The sequence below is a fragment of the Alligator mississippiensis genome, chromosome 16 (assembly GCF_030867095.1).
Source record: "Alligator mississippiensis isolate rAllMis1 chromosome 16, rAllMis1, whole genome shotgun sequence".
NCBI lineage: Eukaryota > Metazoa > Chordata > Crocodylia > Alligatoridae > Alligator > Alligator mississippiensis.
This window is the reverse complement of record NC_081839.1, coordinates 5,187,533-5,207,964: the sequence shown is the minus strand read 5'-3', so window position 1 is coordinate 5,207,964 and position 20,432 is coordinate 5,187,533. Positions and strand designations below refer to the sequence as shown.

The 20,432-nt window shown below is 61.0% G+C and overlaps 1 protein-coding gene across 3 annotated transcripts in view; it reads right to left on the bottom strand.

Moving 5' to 3' along the window:
* Window positions 1-20,432, bottom strand: part of SEMA6B (semaphorin 6B) — a 56,707-nt gene that overhangs the window by 9,997 nt on the left and 26,278 nt on the right. The window contains exons 2-9 of one of the 3 annotated variants that reach the window (XM_059719512.1): window positions 9,430-9,569; window positions 8,883-9,012; window positions 5,735-5,795; window positions 5,328-5,390; window positions 2,131-2,232; window positions 1,102-1,192; window positions 597-716; window positions 238-326 (exon numbers count right to left, since the gene is read on the bottom strand). In XM_059719512.1, the coding sequence (XP_059575495.1) occupies window positions 238-326; window positions 597-716; window positions 1,102-1,192; window positions 2,131-2,232; window positions 5,328-5,390; window positions 5,735-5,795; window positions 8,883-9,012; window positions 9,430-9,538 (765 nt within the window). In that variant the 5' untranslated portion in view covers window positions 9,539-9,569. Of the gene's footprint in view, window positions 1-237; window positions 327-596; window positions 717-1,101; window positions 1,193-2,130; window positions 2,233-5,327; window positions 5,391-5,734; window positions 5,796-5,918; window positions 6,341-6,365; window positions 6,447-8,882; window positions 9,013-9,429; window positions 9,570-20,432 lie in introns of those variants that run through there. The other 2 variants (XM_059719513.1, XM_059719514.1) reach the window with 2 other exon arrangements.

Genomic DNA, 20,432 nt, shown 5'->3' with positions numbered 1-20,432 from the left:
CTGGGGCTGAACCCAGCCATCTCTTCCCTGACTTTGGGGTCCTGCACAGGGTGGTCACCCCTCTCCCCAACCATGTGCTGCTGCCCCCATGCCCAGCTCCCTAGGCCCCACCCTGTGCCCCCCAAAGGCAGCCTAATGGGGGTTATTGCTCCCTCACATGCATGGGCCAGGCATCTTTCTGTGCTCTCCAGCCTCTGCCCTGCTGTCCCCAGGCTGGGGTGCAGCCCTGAGGCTCACCTTCTCCAGGTAGTTGAACTCCATGGCGATCTCCCTGAAGAAGAAGTAGACATGGCTCTTCCACTCCACAGCATGGACGAAGTAGGGCTCTGAGCGGGGAGAGTGGAGATGATGGAGTCAGGGCCTGGCCTCGGGGGCGGAGGGCACAGGCAGACGGGCAGTCCACAAGTGCCCTCACCTGAGGCTGGTCACATGGGGGTTGGTCTGAGCTGCCCCAGCAACACCCTTGTCCACGGCCCCACCACCAGCCTCCAAGGGGGCAAGGCCGTCCGTCACGCCCCACCCCAGGATCTAGCTCATTGCCCAGCAGGGAACCTTGTCCTCCCCCCCTGCCACCCCCTCGGGGAACCAGAAGCCACCTTTGAACCACTTGGAGTCGTGCTTGACAGTGCGCAGCGTGGGACTGTCCCCCAGGCTCCGGTAGATCACGGCGTCGATGGCCAGGAAATCCGTCACCGTGGCTGTGAACAGCATCCCGCCTGGGGACAAGAGAGAGAGGGGGATGTGTGAGGGAGAGGGAAGGATGGAAGGAGAGATGGAGATGTGGGTGGATGGATGGTGGTACATAGGGACAGGTAGACAGACAGGTAGGCAGGCAGATGGACTCAGGAAGGGGATACATATGGAGGGAGTGAATGGTAGTACATGGGGATAGATAGATAGATAGATAGATAGATAGATAGATAGATAGATAGATAGATAGATAGATAGATAGATAGATAGATAGATAGATAGATAAAGACAGCCAGGTGGATAGACAGATAGACGGATGGGTAGGTTGGGTGCCTGGTAGAAGGGTAGAAAGAACAAGGGAGCAGAAGGCAGGGGGAGGAGGGCAGTGCCCGCAGGCTGGGCAGCACTGACCTGTGAAGAGGGCAATGTTGGCATGCTTGGGGTCGTAGGGGCACCGGGCCATGCCGCTGACGTTGTCTCCAATGGGCTCCAGCGTGTCCAGCTGCAGCAGGCGAGAGCATGGGGTCAGAGGCTCCAGCCCAGCCCGTCCCTGCTTGCAGCACCAAGCCCTAACCAATGGGCCGGGCTGCCTTGGCACCTTGGGCCCCCAGCCCCCTCCCTGTGCTCCTACATGTCCCCCACTTCCCATGATCCCCCCCACACCTCGCTGTGGTCTCGTACTGCCCCCCCAGTGCCCGTTCTGTGGAGTCAGAGCAAAGCAATCTGTTCCCGTGAATATTTCATGCACTCCAGCTCTTCCTTGCTCCCTCGGCTCTTTGTAGTCTGCCCTTGTTTTCTCCCTGCTGAGTCCTCCGCAGACACGGCTGTGATCAGCCCATGCCCCCGGCGTCCATGGGGACCTGTGCGGCAGCGGGTGCCTTTCATCCCCCACAGCTGACATGCACACAGAGTGGGGAGAGCTTGCCCAGCCCAGCCAGGGGACTTTGGCATCACCTCAGGCCCCTCGCTGCCTTGCTGCCCTGTCCTGCCCCATCAGAGACAGCATGGAAAAACACATGCATGCTGCATCCTGGGGCAAGTGCTACATTCATGTGGCACATGTTTACACACCTTGTATAGGTTGTACACATGATATAGTGCCGATGCGTGTGCACGACAGACATGATGCACACTACATGTGTATGCCTGCATTACATACATGTGTATGCTGGACCAGTGGGCCACACTGCACACACGCTAAAGACCTGGGAAACACCTGCCACAGGAACCTGCTACTCACAGGCCACAGGCGTGTTGTATGTGCATGCACACAGGCAGGCAATACAGACAGAGCATCCATGTTCTCCAGTGGGTCACGCCACGCGTAAACACAAGTTGCCCCTAGGGGCACATGCCATGTAGAAGCACATGCTGCACACACAGGACACGCTGCCAGCACATGCACCCGCGGGTGCAGCCCCCCCATGCCGGGTGACTCACGCTGTAGTTGGCGCAGACGGGGTTGAAGGCATTGGTGCCGCACACGAAGAGGGTGCTTGGGTCCTGCACCAGCAGCACCTTGAGGAAGTTCCGGCACTCTGCCTGGGGGAGAGGCAGGGGTCATGCCCAGCCCCGACAGGACCAGTGCCCACCCCTGCATGGCCACCACAGCCTGGCTTAGGGGCAGGTGGGGGTGGCAGGTCCTGCATCCTGGGGTGGCACCCGGGCAGCAGGAGGCAGAACTGAGCTCATGGCAACCTCTGGGGCCCTGGCGTGGCGGGAAGCCTCCCAGGGGACGGCACCCCACAGCCCACAAGGGACAGGAGCAGTCTTAAGGGCCGTGGTCAGGCAGCTGGGCCCAGTTCTGAGCCCGTTCATCCAGCCTAGGCACCCCTCTCCAAATGTCCATCCATCCATCGCCAGCCCATACATCTCTACGTATGCCTGCCTCTCTTCCTTTCTCCATACACAGCCGTCCACATATCCCCAGACAAACCCACATGCCACCTCCCCATCCACCTAGATACCTATCCTGATATGCAGCCCTCCACCCACCCCTACCCATTGATCTCCCAATGTAGCTATCTCCCTCTCGTCCCCTTTTGTGGGGCGGGCAGAGGGGTTTCAATCTCTGGCTGCAACAGGAGGTTTGTGCTCTCAAGCCCAGCCCCTGGGGGAGCTCTGTCTGCGCTGCTGCACTTTCACCCCTTAACATTTCCATCTGGAAGGTGTAACAAGTCTGTCTGTCAGTAACCCCTCGCTCCCACCCGAGACAGAGCCATGCATCTATCCCGGGCACACACAGCCATCTCACCCCCACATCCATCTACCCATCCCTACCACCAGCGCTGGCCTGTCTCTGTGCCAGCCCTTCTACTCCTCCCTGCTGTGCTCTGAAATCTAGATGCTCCACCCTGCAGCCATCTCTTTCCCTGTTTCCAGGGCCCTTTGTGGGTCTGCCATGGGAATGCTGGTACAGCGGGGCGAGGGCACAGACCCCCACGCTCAGCCTTGCTGGGGGTGCATTGGGGTTCGCTGGCCGGCTAGAGGGAGATGCCAACCAGATGATGGATTTGCCGGGGCGGGCAAGGCTGGGAAGGGGCTGAGATGATGCTACTGGTGCTAGCGGCCCAGGGAAGGGGAGACCTATGTCTCCACTGGCCCCTGGCCAGGCTGCTCTGGGTAGTGGGATGAGGCAGGCACTGCTGCCAGCTTAGGGGTGTTTTTTCTGCCTGCCTGTGGTCTGGGCAGAGAAGAGCCCAACCTGCCTCCCAAACCCCGCAGCCGCAGCACAGAGAACATCCAGCCAAGCACCTTCAGCTCAGTCCTTCCAAGCCCACTCGGAAACCATGGAAACAAACATTAAGGTGCTTTGATTGGGAAACAAAGGGAGGGTGAAAAGCTAGGAAGCTGCCTGAAAGGCCTGGGCAGAGATGAAGGGAGGCCAGGGAGGCTGGGAGCAGCTGCAAACGCTTCTGGAGAGCCCCGAGCTGGGGAGGGGGTGGAGGGGTCTGTGTGGCTACAGGCGTGTAGATGAATGTGTGCACACACACATATGCATGCATGCAGGTGAATGTGCGCGCACACACGTATGATTGCATGTAGATGAGCATGTGTGCATGTGTACATGCACGCAGGCAAAAGTGTGTGCGTGTGTGCAGATGAGCATGTGTGCACACATGCATGTAGTTGAGTGCTGCGTGTGCACACGCGTGTGATGCTGACAGCCCCATGGCACTCACAAGGGTTCCCACCTCTTCAAGGGACACAAACCCAGGCCAGGCTTCAGGCTGGTGAGGAAAGGGGGAGCACAAGTGCCCCGGGATTTCGGGAAATCAGGCCTTTTAGGTGGCCCAGGAGCTCCAGCGTCTTCTGGCCGTCCTGGTCTGAAGTTGATTTCATGCGTGTGCTCCCTCCTGCCCCCCGTCCCTGCGGGCACCACTGATCAGTGCCACTGCCCTCCCAGGGAGAACCCCTCACCCCTGCCCCAATGAAGCAAACACATGAGATCTGAAAGGCAATAAGATTCAGGCCTCTTGGGGTCCGCGATCCCAGGGGAGGTTCGCAGCATAAGTGAGACCCTGATGGGGATGGTCAGAGATGGAGTGGGGGCCTTCCCTGCTGGGAGACAAGGGGAGTTGGGTGCATCTCTCTCACAGCCAAAGAAACCAGATGTGGGGTTTTCAAATGAGCCGAGAGGGTTGGGGCACCCCAACCCCTACAAATCCCAATGGCAACCACAGGGAAAATCCCAGCCCCAACTCCACCCAGCATAGTGAGCCTATGTCCGTATGGCAGCGCTGGCTGGAGGGGCTGGGCTGGCATCTCAGAGTCACACACCTGTCCCCTGGGCCTTTAGGTGGGCAGGTAAATAAAGGGACCTGGTTCCACAGGTGGCTTGACATTCAGCTGGGGAGGGGGCAGGAAGGATGGGGGCTGATGGAGAAGGGGCCTGGCATGCTCACTTGCAAGTGCCTCCATGTAGAGAAAGACGGATGCTCCCACAGGAGAAAGTCACGGGCTGCCCAGACACCCCCCAGCCCTCAGTTCCCTACGTGGAAATCATCAGCCTTTGAATTTTTTAAGCCTTTGCAGGTTCCACCTCACAGGCCCGTCCTGGTGCTGGCCCGATGAACTCATGTGTGAACAGATCTGCTCCCAACCAAGCAAGTGAGCTCAGTGCCCAGCCCCAGGCCTTGTCACACAGTGCCGCTCCCTGCCCCTGCCCTCAATGATCCACATCCCACCGCAGCCAGGGCCAGGGCCCGTGTCCGGGGCTATGATCTGGCAGGGCACCGGGGCTCCCGCTCCCCTGGGGAGCCTGGCACGCAGCCAGCCCCAGCCCGGAGTGGCAGTAATGGAATGGGGAAATTGGATTTCTCGCCAATGATGAGATGTGTCTGTTCTGATCAACAGACCAGAAATAATTAATTACAAAACCAATTATACCAGCGTCTAATAAATCACATTTGACACAAATGTTTGCAGGGAGCTCAAAGGCAGCAAGGGGGAAGCGTGTGGCTCCGGAGAGAAGCCACACCAGCCCCCCCAGGTGGCAAGTGGGGCTGCTCTGGGGGGTGGCAGTGCCAGCGGGCTGAGCGGGAGTGCCTGCACCCCTGCCACTCACAGGCGAGAGAGAAGTGGGTGGGTGCAGGGGGCACCCCAGGGTGGGGGTTAGGGGTAGGGCCCACCCTTACCTCGTGCTTCCCCTTCATGCGGCAGATGTTGATGTCATGTTGGTTCGACTTCCACGTCAGCTTCTGGGAGGGAAACAAATGGCAGCAGTGAGCCAGATGTGCAGCAGAGATGGGACGGAGTCCCCTGCTGCAGCTGCACTCCCCAGAGATGTCGTGAGTTGGCCCAGTCTCAGCTCTCTGCTGGTGGAGCAGCCACGGGAGCTGGCTGAGAGCAGCTCAGCACAAAGGGGCTGGGGCCAGCTCAGTCCCTTCCATCAGCTCCTGCCCAGAGCTGGCGATGGGATCCTGGGGCACACAGCTTCCTCAGAGACCTGCTCTGCCCACGAATAAGGGGTGCTCCTTCCTGGCTGAAGCATTGCTACCCCTGGGGTCGGTAGCTGGAAGAGTCCCACTGCACCCCCACCTACCCGCTGGTAGCGCATCTCACTGGTGGTGGCAGGCTCCAGGCTCACACGGTACAAGTTGTCCCTGGGGGGAGACGGACAGAGTCAGAGACAGGCAGGAGCATGGGAATGCCCCAGTGCCACCCCAGTCCGATACCGGACCCCACCCAATCCTTCCCAGTGCACACACACATGTGCATACACTCACACACGTGTCTGATGTTCTCCCAGCAACCAACCCTGCCCTGCCCTGCCCTGCCCTGCCCAAAGAGCGGGCACAGGTCCTCTGATCGGGAGAGGGTTCCCAGCCACATGCCCACCCCCTGCCCACCCTGGGCAGAACCTGTGTGATCAAGGAGCCCCACAGCAGGGCAGTGCAGAGCAGAGCAACCACAGCAAGGAGCTGAGTGCAGAGCTTGATCCATGCTGGGCACCCCGTCCAGCACTGCCCTGGCTGCAGGGTGTGGAGGGGAGCAGGGGTTGGGCATGTGTGACCCTGGGGCAGAGGGGGGGGGTACTAGCACAGACATGGGGGGCAGACTCCTTGCTGGGGGGGGTTCCTCTTCCCTTGAGTCCCATGGGCTGCACCCCAAGAGGGGAGCAGGGGAAGCTCCTCAGCTGCCCCCACCCTTCCATGCAATCTGGCTCCTGACACCTGGTCTCTGTCTGCCGGATGCGACCCATGTCCCAGGCCCTAATATCAATGCTGATCCTTGCCCCTCGCCATGCAGTCCCCGTGCTCTCCCCAGACCCCAACTCGGCCCTACATGTCTTTCACTCCTCCCCTTCCCCCCACTCGGTCGTTCCCCCCGCCCCACGCCTGGCTGCTGCATCACTCCAAGTGCCAGAGCATTAATGAACCGCAGGGAGAGTTCACTCTAATTGCTGCCTCGTGGGGCTCCTACAGCTGAGCGGAGTTGAGTCCTCATTAGAGCAGAGGCTTGCGAGATGCCGGCCCAGCAGAGCTGCCCCCAGTCTCCCTGCTCCCCACTGTGCATCCTCTGCTGGTGCTGAGTCCTCCACTGCCCTTGCCCCCAAAGCCAGCCCAGGGCACACCCCAGAGGGGACAGATTGGGGCACAGGCTGCAGGTGAGGTCTGGGGGGCTGGTGAGGGGGGCCGGGGACATGCTAAAGCCATGACAGCAGCTTGTGCTGGTGGGAACACGTGTGCCCTTCCCTGGCTGCCGGCTCTGGCTTGCCTGTCATCTCTGCCCACTGGGTGCCCCAGCACCTTCCCTCCTCTGCCCTGAGCTTCCTGCTCACAGAGCAGAGCAGACACAATGCAGTGCCCAGACACGGGGGACTCTGGATCCCGGGTACCTCTGCTATTAGCCAGAGACAGACAGACAGACAGACAGACAGAAGTGCGTGTACAGGGGTGGGATACAAGCAGGTAGGCATGTACGGGGATGGAGAGTTAGAAAGATATGCAGCTAGATGGGCATGTATGGGAGTGCACAGATGAATAGATGGATGGACAGACAAATGGACAGATAGATGGATAAAGAAGCAGATAAATAGATGGGGATGTACAGAAGTAGACAGATGTATAGATACTTGGATGGATAGACAGGTGGGTGTGGATGGGAAGGAAGGATTCATTCTGGACCTTTTGTCCACAGTGCCCCAAGCCGATGACCTCCCTTGGCTCTTACCCTGTGAGATCTGGGCCTGGGGCTGGGCACAGGCACAGGCACACTGCTTTCTCCCTGGTATTTCGTCTCTCTATCGGCTTCTCAGACTAATTTACAGGCCAGTTTCCACCCTAATCGATGCACTTAGAGGCAGCCTCAGCTGTTTAAAGCCCCTTTCTGGAGTGCTGCCACTGCCGGGCGAATGGTGAAGCTGAGACCAAGCACTAACTCACGGCGCCTGCAGGGACTGGGTGATTTATGCTCTAGGTGGCCGCTCCAAAGCTGTATTCGTTGCTATTAAATGGAGCTGGTGAAGGGCTAACGAAGGAACGCAGGACACAGGAGGCAGGTGCAGGGTTTCTAGCTGCCTGGTGTGGCTGGACTGGCCTGACTTGCCTCAAACCCCCTGGAGAGGAGTGTCAGGGGTGTATTTTTTCCCAGCCAGCAGGGGGTGCTCACGCTCTGTCCAACCCAGTCCAGCACTCAGCCTATGTGGGCCCGGGGCTGCCTCAGCCATGGAGCTGGGTGCACCACCCCTGCCCCTCGCAGAGGGGCAGCCCGCAGACACTACCACTCCCAGCATGCAGTGCTTAATGGGCAAGGAAGCCACCCTGGGCTAGGAGCAGTGAATGCTGGGATAGGGAGTGTCTGCACCTCATAGCTCCTGGTCAGGCCTGGGCTGAGAACTGCATGCTGGGACAGGGGTATGCAACCCCACCATCTCCCCAAAGCCCAGGGAGCGTATTGCATGCTGGGATAGGGAGTGTGTCCAGCACATACCACCTGCCCAAAGCCATGCCATGCATTGCATGCTGGGATAGGGTGTGTGTCCAGCACATATCACCTGCCCAAAGCCAGGCAGTGCATTGCATGCTGGGATATGGAATGTGTCCAGCACATACTACCTGCCCAAAGCCAGGCAGTGCATTGCATGCTGGGATAGAGGGTGTGTCCAGCACATACCACCTGCCCAAAGCCAGGCAGTGCATTGCATGCTGGGATAGGGAATGTGTCCAGCACATACCACCTGCCCAAAACCATGCAGTGCATTGCATGCTGGGACTTGTAGCCTTCAGGGGCCCCTTTCTCTAGCTCCAGGCTGTGCTGGCTGCAGCAAGGGAAGAGCTCCGAGCTCCCACCTCATTCTTGGCTGGTACAACAGCAGGGTAAGCCCTTCATCCGGGGCTATCCCATCAGCCAGGCAGCCTGCAGTGATGGCAGGGGTGGGAAGCCATCCCCTCCCAGGGCCTTGGCCCCTTGCTAGGCTGCTGCTGAGCTCTGGGGTGCTGCTGAGCAAAGGTCTATAGGTCCCTGCAGGGATGGGTGTCCCTCCTCCTCCCTGCAGGGATGCAGCCCTCCTTCCTCTCCCTCACCCCACATCACCCTCCCTGTCCCCCCCCGGCTACCCCACAGCTGCTCCATGACCGTCCATTCCCCCCAGGCTCCAACCTCTCCGTGCCCCGCCACTCCTTGGCTTTGCCTGGACCCACTGGACCTGCTCCCGAGGGGCTGGCCTAGCGGCTGCGAGTGCCACATACCTGTCTCCGATGTACAGCGTCCGGTTGACCTTCAGCATACGCTGGATGTTGAGGCGCTCTGCCCCAGCGCCATCCGCGCCTGAGAAGCGGCTCAAGCCGTGGCCCACGAACACCGAGTACTGCTTCACATCTGGGGGGCAGAGACACAGGGTAGCCATGGGCACCTTCACTGGTAGGGCACACTTGCCCTCTGGGACCCTTGGCTCCAGAGCTGCCTCCATTACAAGTGAGCCGAGTGGTGTGACCTCAGCACCCCCATCTGCACCCCCTCAGCTCTGCCTGGCTGGCCCCTATTGCCCCCCACCCAGCTTTGTTAATCTAGCTGCCCCACTGTGTGCCTGATGACCCCTCACCCATGGGCAAGGAGTGCCCTGTGGGACCCAGGCCCTGCCCTGGCAGTGTCCACACAGCTGCTCCCCCCGTATCACAGCCTCGCTGGCAAGAATCCCCCCAGCCCCCAAACCCAGGGTGTTTCCCAGCGCTGGCTCCGAGCCCACCATGCCAGCTGGGTACAGCCCCCCCTTCCCCCAGGTCCCCCTTCACTTACAGTCCTCCGGGGCCACACTCAGGGGCCCGGGCTCTTCGGGGAAGGCGGTGTTGGCCGCCCCCGCCAGCAGCATGGCCAGCAGCAGGGGCAGCACGCGGGGCAGGATCATGGTCTCCGGGGTGCACGGGTGCCCGTCTCACCTGCAAGCAGAGCGGGGGTGAATGCTGCGGGCGTGCTGGCAGGGAACGGCCGGCAGGGGGCAGGCAGGGACCCCCAAAAGCAGGAGCAGGAGGCGCTGGACAGTTCCAGGGTCCCAGGAGCCGATGGAGGCACCGGGCTGGGGGGGACTGGCGGGGATTCCTGCTCCCAGGGAGCAGGTGAGGAAGGGGCAGAGGGACCAGGGACATGCCTTGCACCTGGGCTCCTGCTGTGCTGGGAGAGTGGGAGTGGGCAGGGAGCCGGGACTCCTGGGTCCTTTGCTGCTGCTCTGCCCTGGCCCTAGCGCGGCCCCAGGCACGTCACCCTGGGAAATGTGCAGCTGAGAGAAAGGAGCCCCCACCCCCAGAGATCTGCCCCCCAGCCTGAGCCACTTGAGACCCCCTCTGAGCTGCTCAAGGCCTGTGATGCAGCCGTGGGCTTGCTGCCAACCCAGATTGGGGAGGGAGGGACTGGTGTGGCCCGTCTAGGGACCCAGCACCTTCCCCGTGGGCCCCTTGCCCCTGACCACTCAAGGCCCAGCTCACACAGGGAGTGGGGGGCAGGCTCCATGGGGCTGTGGTGGGGGGAGCGGCAGGGCCAGGCCCCTCTCCATGGGGCCGGCTGGATGAGGGGCTTCATGTCGAGGCCGCTGGGCTCAGGCCAAGAGTGGCTTGGCTGGAGCAGAGGCCGCTGGAGGGGTGTTGTTTTATGGGGAAGGGTGAAGCAGAGTGAGTCATTCCCAGGCGAAGGAATTCCAAATATGCTGGGAACCGGCTCCCTCTGTCCCGGCCTCCCCTTCCCTCTCCTCCACCCCTTCCCCCTCTTCCCCCCATCCCTGAGGCTCCCGACCAGCCTTTAGAGCCTCCAAGGGCTGAACCAGGGGCTGCCAGTCTCCCCCAGGGCCTGGCTCCTAGGTGTCCGGTCTGGAGCTTGCTGGACCACAACAGCACCCTGGGACTTAGCCCTATGTCTCGTTGGCGCCTCCTCTCCGCCTCAGCATCATGTTCATGGCACCCAGAGCCACTGGTTCTAGCCTGGTCAGGCTGCTCCAGGGAAGCCTGGCTCATGGAGAGCCATTGCACAGATCCAGCCCAGTCCCCCGAACAACGCACAGACACAGACACAGCTCCCGAGGGACACAGATAGGTGCTAGCTGCTGGAGAGATGACCCGGGCCCTTCTCCCAGCTGATGGGGGGGTGAGGACACGACACTGAACCGAAGGGCGAATGTGCCCATCAGCTTGGCATCTGGCCTGCAGAACAGGCTGGGCCTGGCATGGAGGCAGGCAAGGTCATGGGAGAGTCAGACACCCCCCAGCAACTACCTCACAGGCACCGGGGTGTGCACTGCTCGCTCCCCAGTGCACACGCACACTGCGCTTGCTGTGCCCAAGGACACGGCGCTACACATGTGCACGCACATGCCAGCACCACTGGCTGGGGCTGCTCCCGCACACGGGCCCACCGTGGGCTGCATGCACGTGCATGTGCACTTCGTACACACACTGCTCCTCCACCCCGCACTGCCTCTGACGTACACCACTCGCTGACCATGTACGGGCACGTGCCTGGAACATGCTTGCCCTGCAGGATGTTCCCATCCCAGCTCTCCCCGCCACCTCCCCCTGGAAAAGCACCCGTCTCTGCAGTCCCTGTGCTGCAAGCTTGAGGGACCCATGCAAAACCCTCCAAGCCCTCCTCTGCCCATAGCAGATGCTACCCTGCTCCCTGATGATGGCACTGCCTTCATCTCCCCCCCAGCACCCCATCCCACTGCTTGGGACAGCATAACTAGTCATGGAGACCGCTCGAGCCTCAGCACTACACCTATACAGCTACTAATCCCCGTGGATATGGCAAGAGGCCTGTCTCCCGTGTCCCTGGGGCGGCAGGCACCTCGAGGAAGAGATGGGTAGGAGGGAGCAAGCTGCCAAGCAAGACGTTCTCATCATCAGCCCGACAGAGCTCGGCACGGGGCAGCTCGGCACTCGTTTCTGGTCCAAAATGCAGCCAGACCGGGCTGTTCGGAGGCCCAGAAAAATCAATCAGAACATATCTGAGCCTGAAACAAGCGGCCGGCGACACAGCCTTGCCCAGTCCCCTGCACTCCCTGCGGTGGCAGCCCAGCCTCTGGGGTGGAAAGCGCCCTTGTCCCCGCCGTGGGGGCTCAGCAGAGCCGGCTGCAGCTCACAGCTGTTTTGCCAGGCAGATCTGGGGCGTCCAGAGCTCGGGGCCTGGGCGGGAAGGAGAAGAAATGGAAACCGGGGCCCTTGGCGCCTGTCCAGCGGCAGTAATTAACAAGCAAGCAACATTTTAATTGATCAGTCCAATTCATGCGACCAGCGAGCTGGGACTGGGGTTAAATCAAACCGCCTTCTCCCCCGGCGCCCCGGGCGGACGCCGTCAAGGGTGAAATTACAGCGGGGCACTTGGCACGCGGCGCCGGGCCCCCACGCTGCCGGAGTGGCACAGCTGAGGGGGGATCCTTCGAGCTCAGACTACCATGCAAAGAGGGTCCTGGGGCTGCCCGAGGCTCTGGGGTCTTCTAACGAAGCAGGGGGCTGTTGCTAAGTGGGTGGAGGCGGGACAGCCCCAATAGCTGGGACTGACCAAGGAGCCGGCACGGGAACAGCCGGTCCCAGCAGAGCCGAGCTGTTCAGGGACGCAATCCCAGTACAGGGAGGAGACCGGGCCCCGCTTGCTTACAAGCACAGTAGGGTTATTTCCTAGCTGTGGATTTGCACCGACAGCTGCAGAGCCGGTGCGAGCACAGCCACCAGCTCCCGAAGCCCACAGCACGTCCCAGACCCAGGGACACGGGCACTGACACGCGGCTCCTCCGCTTCACCCTGCCCGAGAGTGCCTGGCTCCAGGACCTGACAGCGTCCCCTCTGCTCCCTGCGAGTCCCCAGCCACAAGGCACAGTCCATCCCCTGGGCCCTCATCGCTGACCCCCTGGTGCCCTCCATGCCACCGCAGCCCTTGCAGCTTCCCTCGCTGCCAGCCCTGCTCTGCACCTCCTCACCCTTGTGGCAGCTGCTGCCTCCACCTTCCCCTTCGATTCGGTCCCCGATTCCCAGCCGCCTCCGTGGAGGCCTCCCCTGCCCCCGCCACGAGGGGACATGAATAATATATGTGCCTCCGACAGGCACCGGGAAGGCACGGTCGTAATTACAAATTAAAAGCTGCCTCTTTACACAAAGGGGGCTCTAATTCAGGGCTCCGGGCAAGCAGCCGCCAAGCGCAGCCTCAATATTTCATCCCCCTCGTGAGACGGATTCAGAAGCGCCAACGCCAAGCAGGCCCTAGCCGCAGGGATGCAGCGAGAGGGGCTGCCCAGCCCAGCACTGCCTCGTGCCACCCAGGACCCAGCCACGGCTTGGGGGAGGACAGGGCTGGAGGGGCCGATGGTCATTCATTATAAGCATCGGCAGAGCACGGGGATTAATAGTGCAATTATGTCTCCTGACAAGCTGCCTATCAGTTAGCCTGATTTCAGCCTGGGACAGCACCCGTCCCAACAGCATCACGGGGTCGTCACTTCTCACATGCACACATAGATGTACGCACGCGCACACACACACACACACACACACACAGATGCATGACTGCACACAAAAGTTGCACACACACACACCCAGAGATAAATAAATGCACATAAAAGCTGCACACGCACAGACGCATGAATACACATAAAAAATGCATGCACACACATGCATGCAGGCACAAAAAATGTGCACATGTATGTGCACATACCCACAGACGCATGTGTGCACAGCCACGGGCACAGACACGCGTATGCCTAAATATACCTGCATGTGTGCGCAGACATGCACTCGCCCATAGATGCATGTGTGCACCAGCACAGGCACACAAACATGCACGCACGTGCATACAGGAGGCAAGCACCGCAGTTGTTTTTAAAACTGGCTGCTGCTCCATTCATACGTCGTGAAGGGGCCTCACGTCCAAGAAGGGGGTGGCTTGAGCCCAAACCGGTTGAGAACCGCTGGTCTAACTCCAGCCCAACTGCACAATTGGTCCAATAAAAGACCCCATCCTAAGTCCTCACCTCTCGCATAATTTCTGGACCGTCACGGCTCTATCCCATCAGTCAAACTCAATCCCAACCACACAATGGGTCCAACGAAAGCTACTGCCCTAAGAAATCCTCACCTCTTGTGGACCCGAAGAAGCAGACATGACCCAGCGGGGCTGCCTGCCAGAGGGAATGGGAAGGAAGGGCAGCGCATTGTAGGCTGCCGTTTGCAAAGGGTTAATTGAATTTTAGGTTAACAAAGGGGAAATGAGGGGCTCTATTTTCCTCTCCGTGGCAAGCGATGGCATCTGGACAAACACAAAAGCTGCCCCTACCCAGAAATAGCTCCTCGCCAGGCAGCTCCAGCCGGCAGCCGCTTCCGCGTGACGCTGGAACGGCAAACATCTGGCTTTGGGAATACCCCCGCCTTTCCCGGGGGGCAGCGCAGGGGCTGGGCCCGCGACGCTTTTCTCGGCGGGTACCGATGGGAGCCCAGCGCGGGACCAGGCGTGTGATGGAACAGAGCTGGTATCCTCCGGTTACCTGGCAACCAGCATCCTCTCTTCTGTTGCTGGACGGGCCCCAGCAGGCGCTGCCATCGGGAGGCCTGGATTGAAGGTGCCGAGTTCTGCCTGGGGCAGAGGCTGAGCGCTCCTTCGCAGCCAGAATAGGGGCCCCGGGGGCTTCCCAGCCTGGGTCTGTCTGCCTGCCCTGCGCCGGGGGAGCACAGTGCCGTCCAGAGCAGGGAAAGGGGCTGAACACAGCACCAGCCGATGCGTCAGTAGCTCCGGGCCCTGCAGCCTGGGGATGGAGCCAGCTGCACCTTCAGCACAGGCCTCGGTGGCGGTGAATCAGGAACTCAGCTATTTAGGGCACCGGCTGGCAACCGCCCCGAGGGAGAGGGGTTGCATGTATACACATATGTACACACCTCTCCCTGCACATGCAGCACACACATGCCCCTCATAGAGGGAGTGCTCTTGCCAACACAGGCATGCGCCAGAGTGCACATACATGCATGCACATGTTCCACATGGGAAATCCCATCTATACAGTAAAGCCCAGGCCCTTTGGGCAGTTGCACAACTTCCAGCCCCAAGCCCGACATGTACAATGCTCCACGAGTCCGAGACACAACCCCCTCCCTGTGCCTGGTGCACACAATACTCGCAGCTCCTGCCCCAGTGCAATGTGCACAAGACCCCCAACACACAACTGCCTCGGGCTGCCATATCCACCTCCAGCCCAACCCACATACACTCCCCCTGCCTATCCCCACACCCCTTGCCACCCCTCTTTGCCACCTGCAGCGTGACAACAGCCCTGCCTAGTCCAACACATGCAGCAACAACTTCCATGACCAAACAGGCCAAGACACATACATGGCACCACCACACAACCCCCAGCTGACATGCAGGCATCACGTATACTCTGCTCTCCCTGATCCCAGCCCAGTGCCCCTTCCTTGTCCCTGGTGAGGGCTGGTAGTATGCGGGAAGAGGGGCCCATGAGCGCAACAGAGGGTCTGTGCATGCTGCAATCCCTAGCCCCAGCTGGAGGGGGATCGAGGCCCCTGCACAGTCTCTGGGAGCACAGAGTCAGGGCAGGTGCATCCCAGGGCAGCTATGAACAAACAAGACCTGGGGGACCAGGGCAGGCAGGCAAGGAGGAATCAAGCGACTGCCACTGGGACAAGCCGATGGGAGCGCCCCGCTCAGCTGCCTTTGAAGTGGGGCTCAGCTACCTCCTGCAGGCTGTCCCGTGTACCAGCTCTCATGTGCTGCAGCTATGCCGTGTGCGTGTCCTCTGGTGCGTGCGCACGCATCATGTGGAGTGGGCTGCAAAAGCATCACATAGACACAGCATGTACTCGGGAGCTCCATCACTGTGGGTGGTGGGTGTGGTGCACACTCACAATCCAACAAACATGCTGTTCCCAGACATGTTTTGCACAGGCCATGGCAATTGGTGAGTGTAGGCTCTGTTGGGGTGTGTATATTTTGCACACTGGTTTTGGCTGTGCTATGGGAGTTGCCCTCCAATCATGTGCATTTGGGGGGGGGGGGGTAGGGGGAGTGGAGTGCAAGTTCTGCACTTCACATGAGCATTCTGTGCACACACGTGTCCCTGGGTGCTGTACAGCACGTGTGCATTTTGGGAGGATGTGACAAACACCCAGAGCACAGACATGTATTTCATTGGGATACAGCAACCGTTCCACATGCATATTTTGGGAGAAGGGGATGTACACGAGAGGGTGCATGTGTGCGATGTAGGGGGGTGTGAGTACGCTGCGTGCATGTGTGAATACATGTGCTGAGACACAACTGGGACACTGCACACCTGGGCTTGTATGACCATGGTGTGGGCTGGGAGCACCACATGCTCACCTGCACTAGGGTGGGGATGGTGGGTGTGCTCCGTGCACACATGTGTATCTTTGGGGGTATCAGGCACATGCTGGCCTGTCCCTGGGTAGACTGCGTGTGTCCCCTGCCATCTCCAAGGGCACTGGAATCCCTGCTGTCAGCACTGTACTGGGTGAGGGCACGTCAAAGACGGATGGAGGGCACAGGGAGCCTGCTGAGAGACCATCGGGGGGGGAGCAAGAGCTGGGCAGAGATGCCCCCCAACCTCCCTCCAGCCAGACCAGGGGGTAGGTCGGGTTGTCTGGCACATGGGTGACAGGAACCAGAGTGGCACTTGCCTTTTTGGGGGGAAGGGAGACACAGGAAGCAGACATGCCGAGGGTTGGCGGGACCTTAGGAGACTAGATGCTACAGAGCAGCACAGCGAGCGACGGAGCCTCCACAACTCTTGCACACCAGTGCCCTTACACACAGGCACACACCGATGCAGCAAACACATGCGCATGTCCACCTCGCACACATGTGCTCAGAACAATCCTCGCCCCACGCAAGCCCTGGACAGGCTCACGTTTCTGTTCACGCGCATTCACGCATGCAACGCCTCCCCCCTGCCCGACATCAGGCAGATACTCTCCTACATGTACACGCATGGCAAACACACGTGTGCACTCCCTGCAGGCCACAGATGCACACAAGCATGTGCTTCCATATCCATGTGCATTCACATACTCAATGCAGCTACACACCATGCACACTTGCTCTCTCCTTTTCTCACACACACATGCACATGTGCACACACTCACTGTCCGTCCTGCAATCCCCAAGTGCCTGGGATACGCAGCTCTTTCCATCCACCCAGCTCCCACCTTTGCTGGGGGCACAGGCCTTGTCCCAGGCAGCTCAGCCCCCTTCCATGCAAACCAGGGCCAGCTCCTGGCTCGGAAGTGAACTGCTGCTCGGAGAGCCCAGCTGGGCCTCCACCCCGATGAGAGCAGAGGGATGTCCTGCCCAGCCGGGCCCAGCACCGTTACCACATCCCTCGAGGCTCCCCCACAGCATGGAGCCTGGAAGAAAGCAGGGCCACGGTCCCACAGTGGCCAAGTGCCTCCCACTTGGGGGGCGGTGGTAGAGCAGGGAGTTTGCTGGGATGGCCTTGCACCAGGCTATGTCCCCAAGTCCCAGAGGCTCCCAGACCCACCAGCTGCTCCTCTGCTCCCCGGGCAGCGGCACTGGTTCCCCCTGGCCTGGGAAGGAGCCATTTCGCCTGGGTTCTTTTATAAGAAGCCATTAACAATTTAACTGCGCTAATGAAAGTCCTGCTGTCTGGTCCCGCCGTGGCCTTTCCTGGCTTTTAGCACCTGGGCTGGATGACGGCCTCCTTGCTACGGCCCCCCCAGGAGAGGTTGCTGCAGCCTTTCAATTTACCTGCATGATATTGGCAAAAGGCAGAACGTGCCCCAGGCATGCACGGCAAATGTTCCCTGTGCACACGTGCTCTGAGGGCTGGGGGGAAGGCGTGGGCACCGAACGCAGCCTCTGCATGCTAGCAAAATGTACAAGAGAGATGTGGGGGTGCGTGGTAGAGCCCCAGTGCCCAGCCAAGCCCACGGGGAGGGGGCACAGGGCAGGGAGGGGAACAGCACGTGGGTTTACACCAGAGCACGCCTGCTAATGGGGGCACGGGTGCTGCGTGTGCTGTCCAAGCAAGGCTGACTAGGCAGCATGGGGGAAACGCTGCAGCCCCGGGGCTCTTGGGATACATGGAGGCTGCAAGACATGCAAAGGGGGGAGACTACAGCTGAGACCCAGCACCCCCCTCCATCCCGACTGCCCCTGTCCTAGCAATCTGGCCCCTCCTGCACACTGCCACACTTGTGGGACTCCAGGGGAGGACTGGTGGGGGGGTCCAACCCCTCCCCATCGCTGATGGGGGTCGTAGGCCCTTTTCCCCAGCTCTGCGCCTCTCCGCTTCCACTACAGCCTTTGCCGTGACAGCCACATGCCCCCTCCTCACGCCTGGCTCGCTCCTCTCCCCTCCGGCCTCGTGCTGTACCAGCTCCAGCTCCAGCTCCAGGCCAGTCATATCCTTTATCTAACAAGGGAACCGTTGTGCACCCCACACACTGAGCATGGGCCCTGCCAGCGGGCTGGGGTCCTCTCCCCTGACTTGGTGAGAAGCAACAAACCCAACCCTAGAGCACGAAGCACCACAGACAGGGAAACTGAGGCACGGAGTGCCGCTGTGCCTGGCATGCCAAACAGAGCTGGGCACAGATGTCACACATCGGGGCCTGGGAGCCAGGCCATGCTGCCCTTCAGCCTGTGGGTCTATCTATCCCAGGTTCCCACCTTCACCCCCCTTCCTAGCCCCCCAAGGATGCTGGGGGAAGCGGTAGGAGGACTCCCCTGGCACGGTGGTGGGTGGCCGCGCTGGGCTGGGCAGTGGAGCGCCTGGTTGTGCTGCCCTTCTCCCTACCTCGCTTGCACAGCCACAAAACATCAACCGACATAAAAATGACCCGGGTGGCTTTTAAAGCCCAGGCATCGTGTTCCCCTTCTGCCACCCCTCTGCATCTTAAGCTGCCCCTGCCCGGCTCCCCCACAGCCGTGACCTTGCACGTGCAACTGCGGGCAGTCATCCTCCTGGGCGGTTAGTCAAGGCCCCCTCCACAGTGATGCAGTGCATGTGCAGCCCCCACCGGCCCCGCCACATCAGACTGGGTCATTCCCCGCAGAGCCGCCCCCAGCAGGACTCAAGCCCCCGGCCCAGCGTCACTCACGGCTCTGGGCTGCAGGGAGACCCCCCCATGACACATGGGGATGAGGCCAGGGCTGAGAGGAGACCCTACAATAACACATGCTGGGGGGCCCTGCCATGCTAAGCAGCCCTCCATGCTGCTGGATGGGCTCGGCATCCGGGGGCTCCTTCCAGCTACCCGGACCCAGAGCCTGCAGCTGGGAGGGGCGCTGGGCTGGGACCGCTGCAGCTGGGGGGCTCCCGGAGCTCCTCATGCTGCTTGACCCAGCCCTCAGCCCCAGTCTGAACTGCAAAGAGGCACGGCACCCTCCATGCACCAGCTGCACCCACCTGCCCTGGCCTGGCAGGCACCCACGCACCCAGGGGCAGTCTGAGCCCTGCTGCCCTCCCCAGGGCACCGTGCGGCCAAGTGCCCCCTCACAGTGCTGAGTGGGGGGACGAGGGGGTGAGGAGGGGAGGGTAAAAGCAGTGGCCTCATTCGTGCCCCTGGGAGCGATGGCAGATTCAATCAGACCTGCACAGGAAGGGGGAGGCTGTAACTCCATCTAGCGCTAGGAGAGCCCCCGTGGTCCCCAGAGGGGTGTTGTGTGAAGCTCGTGGAGTGGCGGGGATGAAATAAGGGCTCCCACTTGGGCAGGGGAGAATGGGACGGCTGGGTAATGTGAGAGCCTGGGGCGGCCTTAATGCCTCTGATTGTCTGGGCAAAGAAAGGAGAGAGGATTCAAAGGGGCCCGGAGATGGTTGGGGTGGGGGGAGAGGGGAGAGAAAGAAAGAGGAGGAGAAAAGCAGAGCGCTGGGAAAAGCCAGCCCGTGGGGCAGCGCGGCTGCCTCGGTCGCTTGTGTTCATGCCAACTGGGGCAGATGGGCCCTGGGGGGCAGCGGTGGGGGCTGCTCGGGCAGAGACAAGGGCGAGAGAGCAGTTCTGGGGCATGGGAAGCCATGGGAGTGCCCCCCCCAGGAACCCCAAGCTGCTGCCCACATGGAGAGTGCTGGGGCGAGGGACACCCAGTGCCCACCAGGATCAGCCCACAAGGGTTATGGACCCCCCCCCAAACAAGGGGTCCCAGTGCATTGGGGAGGTAAACTGAGGCACAGACAGGGAGCATGAGTGGCAGCAGACACACACCGGGGAGCAGACCCCAGCGACCTGAGTGTGCTCTGTCCACTGCACCCACCTCTCCTTCCAGCCCCGCTGGCTTCTCATCCACAGCTCTACCCAGGGTGGCACCCCCGGGAGCCACCGCACGGGTGGAGGGGAGCTCTGCCTTGTACAGAGCAGCGGGGTGAAATTCAGCCCCTGGGCGGGGAAGGAGCCAGGCTCAGTCCATGCCGGAGCGTACGTGCCCAGGCTCTCACAGCACCTAGCTCCTGCCACTGGGGGAAAGCACCAAGGCTGCTGCAGGGCAGTGCCCTCTAGCAGGAGACCCAGGGTCCACAACCCCTCTGCCACCGACCTGCAGCATGGCCTTGGTCATGTCACTTCACCTCCTGTGCAGCACCCAGTCTCAGCCAGGACACAGAATAGCCACTCTGGCGAGCAGGCCTGGACCCCCAGCGAACGCTGGGCACTGCCTGACCGCAGAAGGGAGACACGGAGGGTCGCACGTGAGGGGGATTCTCAGCCCGGCCCCGGCTGCCCCGCGGGAGCAGGCCTCCACGGGCTGGGCGCCACGTGCTAAGACGGGGCGGTGTCGCTTTA